General features: G+C 41.0%; 1 protein-coding gene across 1 annotated transcript; it reads right to left on the reverse strand.

Moving 5' to 3' along the window:
* Positions 1-4,725: 4,725 nt before the first annotated feature.
* On the reverse strand, positions 4,726-5,688 carry LOC139461847 (uncharacterized). Its single transcript, XM_071243328.1, has one exon. The coding sequence runs from the start codon at positions 5,686-5,688 to the stop codon at positions 4,726-4,728; it is 963 nt and encodes a 320-aa protein (XP_071099429.1).
* Positions 5,689-9,391: the final 3,703 nt, after the last annotated feature.

Here is a 9,391-nt window from a genome sequence, read left to right on the forward strand (position 1 = left end):
ACCAGTTAGCTATGTGGGGTCCACGCCCTGGGGTACGATGGGTCTCAACCTATCACTTTCAATCAATCAGTCATACTAACTAGACTAACTACTGACAAGCATGGAATGCTGCTACTAATCTCGGAATCCCGAAGGAAATATCTGTAACAATGGCTGAACACTGTACTTGTAACAGCTGGTTCTTTTTTTATTTCATTTAGCTTTGTCAATCACATAAACGTTTATATGGTGTCCAAAGAACAATTGTCCTCCTGTTACAACGTGAATATAGTATTTTATAAGAGGTAAATCGAAGGTCACAGTTCACAGTCATGCACATCAAGCTGTCCTCTGTAATCAGAGTCCTGTAAGTAATCAAAGGTCAAAATATACTCAACAACAAAAGTGACACCAATATTTTAGTGTATTGTTCAAACAAGTAAACTTTGGTTTTCAATATTGTAGTACATGTATGGAATCAAGTCACAAAAACGTCACTGTTACAGAAAAGCATGCATTCCATGCAAAAGTTGACTTTTATGCAAGTCCCATGCATTTCACTGCCCAAGAGTGGGCATAAATAAAATGTGCGTTGATGGGATTCCATATGCACTATTTAGCATCGTTCTGACAACAGCCACTCAGAAAAACAACAATATTACGCAATTATTTAACATTACGAAATGCCACGCCTGTCCGAAAATGAGCGTCTGCGAGCCATTGGTATGGGATCGAGTCAACGTGATGTTGCAAGACAATTTAACGTCCACAGAAACACCATTTGGTGTTTATGACAATAGACGAATGCATTCAGAGATCATCCTCGGAGTGGCAGGCCACGCGTAACCAATAAACGACAAGACAGCTGAATTTGAACAACACACCTACGAAATCGATTCCAGCCAGCAACAGTGACTACAAGAAGCATCCCCGGCCTTTGATGTGCAGGGATTGTCACCAGAAGGCCCGCCAGACGTCCCATTTTGACAGGAAACCCCTGTCAAGCACGTCTACAGTAGTGCAGACAGCGTCTACGCTAGACGGCCATGCAGTGGGGACAAGTTCTATTCACTGACGATTCTCGTTTTTTACCTCAACCAAAGCGATGGACGGATTCGAGTGTACCAACGTCAAGGTGAACGTTACGTCAATAATAACGTCGGTTGGAGGACGGCAGCGTTATGGTATGGGGTGTGATTACATCAAGACAGAGGACCCGTTTGATAGTGTTAGAGGGAAATCTCAATGGACAGCGCTACCGCGACGAGATCATCGGCCCTGTTGTTCTACCGTTTGTGCGTCGTCATGGCCCAGGCATTATCTTTCAACATGACAACGCCCGGCCTCATATGGCTCATATGACTTGTTCAGGATTCTCTTCAACAAAACAACGTGAATGTCATCCCCTTGCCGGCTCGCTCCCCTGATCTCTCACCAATCGAGCACATGTGGGATGAGATGGATCGGCCCCTTCGACGTCAACCACGTGTTCCACAGACACTCCAGGAACTTCGAAACATATTCCAAGAGATATGGACAGATATCCCACAGCACTTTGTGCGACGCCTGGTCTATTCCATGCGACGAAGATGTGTTGCTTGCATCCCAAACCAGAGTTGGACACACACGCTATTGATTTGCAAGTTGACATTTTGGCATGTTCATGTTGTTTTATGAAATCACGCATTTTCTGAAGTCAGTATGGCAAATTGCACCATTTGAACACTTACAGGAGACTTTTATCTGTTGCAGACCGAAATTGTTTCAGATTTGGTAAAACATAACTTGGCATTACATCTTATTCATTGTCACAGGAACTTTTGTTGTTCAGTATATAACTTTATTGTTTATGAATTTGTGTGACCTACTTCTATTGCAAACAAAGGTGCAGTGAGGGGTATCCAGCATACAGCTGGACAGAAGAACGATTGCCAAGGTAGGTCTGTTCCTGTTCGTATCCGTCACTTCAGGCCAGCTTTTATGGGGGTGCACTTTGTAATTGTTAAATTGTTATGACGATAGATTCAACAGCACTTCAATAGTCGCTGTATTTGAGTTTAACTTGTTGCTAGGGCTGCAATGATACAGGAAGGTCACGATACGATACGCATCTCGATATTCTGGTCACGATACGATAAGTATCTCGATATCTCAAGAAATTGTATCTGAAATTATTGTTTTATCAGGAATAATTTATTCCAACATCGTGTTACCTTAGTTGCAGCTTTTACTATATAATTATATATTTATAATTATAAGAACCACAAGTGTAGCATTTTGGTACTGGTGATTGCTGTTGCAGGATATTTTTACGTATGGAACAATTTGACCAGTCACCCTCGGGACTTCCCGTGCTACATGTATTTCGATTGCGATAACGTTATGTTGACATATATTAGCCAAATTGCCACAAATATGACTTTTAACGACTCAAAGTATGGCATTTTTAATATATGTATCCATTCTGTAGCAACTAAAGTTCGTTTCAATGCTTCAAAAGCAGTAATCTGACCCTGGTTGCTGTATCTCTTAACACATGATTTCACATAACTTAATGAAAGCAATATTAAATGAAATTTTGAATTAAAATAATAAAATATATTACAAACACAAGTCCAGATATAGAATGAACACGTTTTAATAACAAGATAGTATAATAATGGTATTGAATTGCGTACTTCAGTACGGATTGGCTGGCTGGTATTTTCGGTGTTATGTGCTTGCGGTGATCAGCTGATAATGTTTTATGAGATGGGGAAAAACATCTGTCGGTGTAAAACCTGAGCTTATTAAAAATGTAATTACGTTTTTGGGAGCCATGCATTAGCGCGCTATAACTAAGTTAGCGGTTTATTCAAAGGCACAATACCGAGGAAACGCTGTACTTGAGATTTGCGTTCCGTATCGTGGCGTATCGATAAATGGGCCCACGTTTATCGCATATCGTATCGTGGGTCAAGTATCGCGATGGATCGGAATATCGGTATATCGTTTCACCCTTACTTGTTAGCTCTAATTAGCTCTATAGAATCCACGCCTTTTGGATGTAATGAGAATCAGCCAATTATCACTTTCAATCAATGACACATAAGACTACCTTTCAAGGAGTGTTGGTTCCTTTTATTATTTTATTAAGCTTTGAATATGACATTAACGTCGATAAGGGATTTACTGAGCAATTACCATAATATTACACTGTGAATATAGTAACGGAAGTCACGATTTACAGTCATGTATATATATCAAGCTGTCCTCTGTTAAAGTAGTATATACCTTTGGGACCCAATGATACCCCGGTGTGGCCACCTGATGGGCATCACTGCCATCTCATCCCCTAATTTCGAAGTAGGCTTCGGCCCAAATTGTTCTTCACTGCAAACCCAGTACATGGTCATTGGATGGACAAACGACTAAAACCTCATGTAAATAAACCGCCTTAAAACATATTCTTAGATCAATCATGTTTCTATCATCAATCATGTATCATATAACAGATGAGGAACAACATACTGGTGGCAGCTGGTGCTGAGTTTTCAGTACCATTTACAACTGTCAGTGATAATTACATGTCGCCGGAGATTGCTGGATAGAGGTCCTGGATGGGACAGAGCAAACATTTACAGCCAACCTCATCCACATCCCACCTTACAGGACTCAATGAAAACAATGTGTTGGGTCCGGATGTAATTCAGTGACACGCACTTGCAAACAGGAGACAAAACACACACACACACACACACACACACACACACACACACACACACACACACACACACACACACACACACACACACACACACACACACACTGCTTATTTTATTCTGTTTATTCCTAAATAATTTCAGAGCAAACATGATAAATGATAATCTACTGGAAAAGGGTTGAAGACCCACACTGAACAAACTGCTCAATACGCCACAACAATGTATATAAGCGGAAATGACCATAGTCCAACTAGTGGGAAGCATCGAGAAGAAACGTCAAATCATTCTGGTTTGTTTTAAAGGCTATACAAACATATTTCAATGTGGCAATATTCAGTAAAGTAATGTCTTAAAATTCCATATTTGTAACTTTACATCTTCTTAAACTCCATCATCCAATCCTTGGTTGATATGCTAGTAGCACACGGACAAAGTAATTGTCTTAAACGACAAACAACAAGAAACTCAGCGCTAGTGCCATATGGGCTGGAAAAGGAAAACAAACGATTCCTCTTGGGGGCAAAGGTCATTTAATAATGACAAATGTTTAATCGAAACATAAAACCTCCGGGTGGGAGGGTGGGTAACAAACAGACTAGGAAAAATCACCTGCACAACGTGTAGTTTGCAAGTTACGTTTGGCGCCTGTGACGTGTCCCTTGCAACAATAAAAAAACAAATACCGCTTACAGCATAATCAGCCACTGACAGTCTGGATTGTCTCCCCTTGACTGTTAAATAAATGGACAGTAAATCAGATGCCATGGCATTGCCGTTTAAATTAAAATAAACTAAGGTTTATTTCTCACTTAAACTCCATCATCCAATCCTTGGTTGATATGCTAGTAGCACACGGACAAAGTAATTGTCTTAAACGACAAACAACAAGAAACCCAGCGCTAGTGCCATATGGGCTGGAAAAGGAAAACAAACGATTCCTCTTGGGGGCAAAGGTCATTTAATAATGACAAATGTTTAATCGAAACATAAAACCTCCAAACCCCCCAAGAGGAATAACCTGGTGAAAGTTCTGTGGTTTGACTTAGTTCACTATCCCTGCACTGAGAGATTGAGCAAGTTTCTCATGCATTGCATCATACACTGTAACATAGCGCTCATATGCATTGGAGCGCCAATCACCACGTAGCTTTATAAGCAAGGGTGGAATGCCAATGTCAAATGCATAGGAACATCCGCCTCTGCGGAAAGAGTGACCGCTGTATGCACCAGAATCATAACCACATTTGTCCAGATAATATTTCAATGTTTTAACAAAACTTTTGTAAGTTAAACTCTTGAGGACTCCACTTCTGTCCACATATGAAAACAAAGGTGCATTTGAATGTTGAAGTTCTTCACTATATTGTGAAAGCAAATGTTCAAGTGCTTTAACAGGACAAAGCACAGAGTCGGGTACCCTAGCCAGCGGTAACTTTAACACTCGCTGACCAAACTGTATAGTTTTTGTGTGTCTGACAGTAATCATGGCACTATCTTTGTCAGGGGAAATCTTGGCATCGTGCAGACTCAAGTAGGTCTGCTTTCTTGAACCACTGCCTCTAGTTTCAGGGAGCATGGTAGATTTCCTCAAGAAACAGAAAAACGCAATGATGCAGGCTGCCCAAAAAGCTACCAGGAATGGTTCTGACATGTCCATATGACTGTGCATCCGCCTTAGTATATCTGGTGTTATAGGAAGTTTTTGTTTCGTTGGTGTACCTTTTAGTCTTAAGATACCTTTGTGCAGGGCCTTTTGTTCCCATGTCTCCAAGGGGTTTGGTAACCCCACCTCAAGATGAAGCAGGCGAATGATATTCATATATCCTGGAATACTAGTTGCTGAAGGGGATCTTGTTAGGAACACTCTGTAAAGCAGTACTGTCATGCGGTCGGCTGGAACTGGTGTCCTACTAAAGTACAGACAGAATCTCAGATATGCAGTTTTCATTGAGGAATATGTGCGCTTAGTAGTTTCGGCATATGTTGCCCGTCGAAACTGCTGCATCTCGCTATATAGGTGTCGCCACTGTTGAGCCACTTGCCCTGTAGATAGGACAAAGTTAGTTTGGATACGTGTGAGGATGCTGGCACTAGAATATACTTCCTGTAACAAGTTTCACAACACAACCAATAGAACGGAATAAACTGTATTGATTTATAAAGAAATGTAACATTGTGCAACCTGCTCAGAGAGTCAGCTGCAAGGTTATCTTTGCCTGGGATATATCTGGCTGAAAATTTAAAGTTATACACAGCAGAAAACCAGAATATCTTGCGCAGCCAACGCATGGCTAATCGGTCACGACTAGTACCTTTGTTAAGGGTATGCATAGTATAAGTATTGTCTGTGTAGACAATGATATGTTTGTCTGTCCAGGTTACACACCAGCGTTTGACTGCTAAATACACAGTGAACAACTCTTTCACATTGATGTGTAAATGTTCAACAAATGGGAAGTCTGTATGCCAATTATAATAGACCCAGTCAGGGCCGAAACATGCTGCGCCACCATCACTGCAGGCATCCGTGGAGAACTTTGCTGCGGGCACCGGTTCATTTTCAATAAATTTCACAGTACCATTAAAACATTCACAAAATTCATGCCACCACTTGATATCAGCCTTTGCGCATACATTCAGCCTGGTATGGTGATTGGGTTTTTTAAGGGTATTACATAAGTCAATTAATCTGCGCATAAATGTGCGCCCTCAATGAACTACCTGTGCTGCCCAATTCAATTTACCTACAATTTCCTGAAGTTGACGCTTTGTTGCTTTCTTTTTCGTCACCCACTTCCCTAATGTGCTTCAAGTCAAGCAATTTATCCGCAGGTAAGGATAAGGTACAGGTAGTAGAGTCAATCTCTATCCCTAGGAAAGTCAGTTTCTGAGTAGGTTCAACCGTTTTGCTTTCATTTATAGCAAAACCTAGATCGGTCAATAATCTTCTCAATGTCCTGAAGGCTTTCCAACACTCAGAGTTTGTTTTTGCAATGCATAGAAAATCATCAAGGTATACAACTACCACAAAACCTCTGCGCCTTAACATTCTACGATAAGATGACGACAAACGGCTAAATATCTCAGGGCTCTTGGAAGCTCCAAATGGGAGCTTTGTGTCAATCATGTAGACTGGAAGTCTTGAGTTTTTGAACTGCCACAGCAGGCCGGTAGCTTCATAGCAGTCAGGATGTAACGGCACCACACGGTAAGCATTTTTCAGATCCAGTTTTGCCATGTATCCACCCCTCGGCAGAAGTTTGATTGCTTCGTCAATGGTTTGATATTTAAAAGATTGTGTCGTTGCATAATCATTGAGGCTGAGATCACATGGTCTAGAGCAATCATGAATTAAGCGTACCTTCCCAGTGCCTTTTGGTATTGCTCCCAAGCTACTAACAAGCTTTGGTTTTCTGTCTACAATAACATAATTGCCTCGGCTGATTTCCTCTGAAATTTGGTCTTCAACAACTGTTCGTACAGACTCATCTGTGGCAGACTTGTAGTTTTTACAAAGAACATCACTAATTGTTACATTTTTCAATAATCCAGAAACCATTTTTGATCCCATCAATCAAAAACTCACAATCACTGTCTTCTTCTAATTCCCTTTCCCACACGTTAGTACAATTCCCTATTGGGCTGGAGACTTTATTGTTTATAGGTACGAAACCGTGGTGGGATATCCTGGTGTTCAAACTGGGGATGCCTTTGCTTGCAGCCTGGTACTATACATGTGTGTGCATACTTGCAGTTTGGGAACTTACAACCCGAGGGGTGCTGGTAATTAATGCAAATGGATCTGCCTGACTCATCTGTTGGACGATTGTCACCTTGAGAGCTGGAATGGGCATTCTGAAATGAGTTTGCTTTTCGGGGTTGGAATGTTCTCTTTTCTAAAAAGTAGAATAGGTCATGGAACGATATTTCACTCCAGCCGCACTGGGTCTGTGCTTGTCTCAATCTGTGTGCGTTGTCAAGAAGCATAATTGAAGGGATAGTATATGTTTGACAGAGATCCCCAATTTGAGCTGAGTATTCCAGATAGTCCTTAATTTCATCAATACCTGCTTTCCTGTGGTCGATCAATTTTGACAAAATACGGACATTGGCTGAAACCCACTGTGATAATGGCACATGTTCTGGAAGGGGTTTCCCCCTCGACGACCTTAGATACAGCTGTGCTGACCCATCACCTACTATAGGCGTCTCTTCGCTGGTCATTGATGACCTGGGCTTAGGAACAAAGTCAGGAATTAGAAGTGGTTTCTCACCTCGTCCCTGTAGTGAAGCATTTCCGGGTTGTCCCATGTCTAACGATGTGGTGTGGTCGAGGAAGTCTTTGAGGTGTACATCCGACAAGCTGTTTACAAGGTCACTCAACTGTTTGTCACCCGCAAGTATTTTTGTTGTGACAGGCGACGGCAGCGACTGTACTGGTTGCGGCGATTTCAACTGTTTTATTGCTTGAATTAGGATGTTCCGCTGACCTACGGACAATCTTAGTTCAGTAATGTCATCTAGTGACATCAAGCACAACGCAACTGGACTATCAATGTCTTCGTCATTCAAAATTTGTGCGGTCTTACTGTTCAGATGGCTGTCACTGCACCATTGTCGAAAGTCGAACTGACTTGGCTGTTCGTTTCCTTCGCCTTTTTATTCACAGACATTCTTCTTTGAGTGAATTTAAACAAACAAACTGAGAAAAATCACCTGCACAACGTGTAGTTTGCAAGTTACGTTTGGCGCCTGTGACGTGTCCCTTGCAACAATAAAAAAACAAATACCGCTTACAGCATAATCAGCCACTGACAGTCTGGATTGTCTCCCCTTGACTGTTAAATAAATGGACAGTAAATCAGATGCCATGGCATTGCCGTTTAAATTAAAATAAACTAAGGTTTATTTCTCACTTTATGTCTTTAGGGGAGGACCTCAGCCATTGGTTCCTCTTTTTGGATTTTGTTACTTTAACATCCTGAAACAAACCTAACCAACATTAAAATATAACTTTATTTAATACTTCGTTACAAAAATCACAATAAATAAATTTATTTGTAATATATATATTTCATTTGTGTTCAACAGTTAAATGTTAAACAGACATTATATGATCGAGCTATATCCATTTAAAATGTACGACTACCGTTCAATAGATCGAGGGTCCCAATGAGCGTGACGCATCCGGCTACTTTCGTAACTTCCGATTTGATTTAACGTAAAAGGATAAGCGTGGTTGAATGAAGTCAGTTTAAACTATCTGGACAGATATCTAGACTTACTTAGGATAATCCGGTTGTGCAATCAGTGTCCTCTTCGAAGCATATTTTGTAGCACTGTTTCGGGAGTTATTTGTTCACGACTGCACAACCAGATCACTCAAAGTGAACATTTCCGATACAAATCATTCGGAAACTCCGTAGAAGTGTGCCTGATTTCTGATTATGTGGCCCAAAACATCCTAAAAGTGAACAATAAGATTCCATATCTCTAGCGTAAAACGCTTAGTAGATCACGGTTGTCTTTTCTTATTCCGATGGTGACCCTGCCCTTCGTTCGAAGCTGACATGCAAGCAGACTTGAGCGTGTTGATTTTCACGTCTTCAGTAAAAGGTGGTACAGTAAACATGAATGTCTTTTGTGAACACTCTGATGTCCCTCTTATCACGGTACGGACATTATATAAATTCAGCTGATAGATCATT

The sequence above is a fragment of the Haliotis cracherodii genome, unplaced genomic scaffold, assembly GCF_022045235.1.
Source record: "Haliotis cracherodii isolate W230 unplaced genomic scaffold, xgHalCrac1.p SCAF_1, whole genome shotgun sequence".
Lineage (NCBI taxonomy): Eukaryota > Metazoa > Mollusca > Gastropoda > Lepetellida > Haliotidae > Haliotis > Haliotis cracherodii.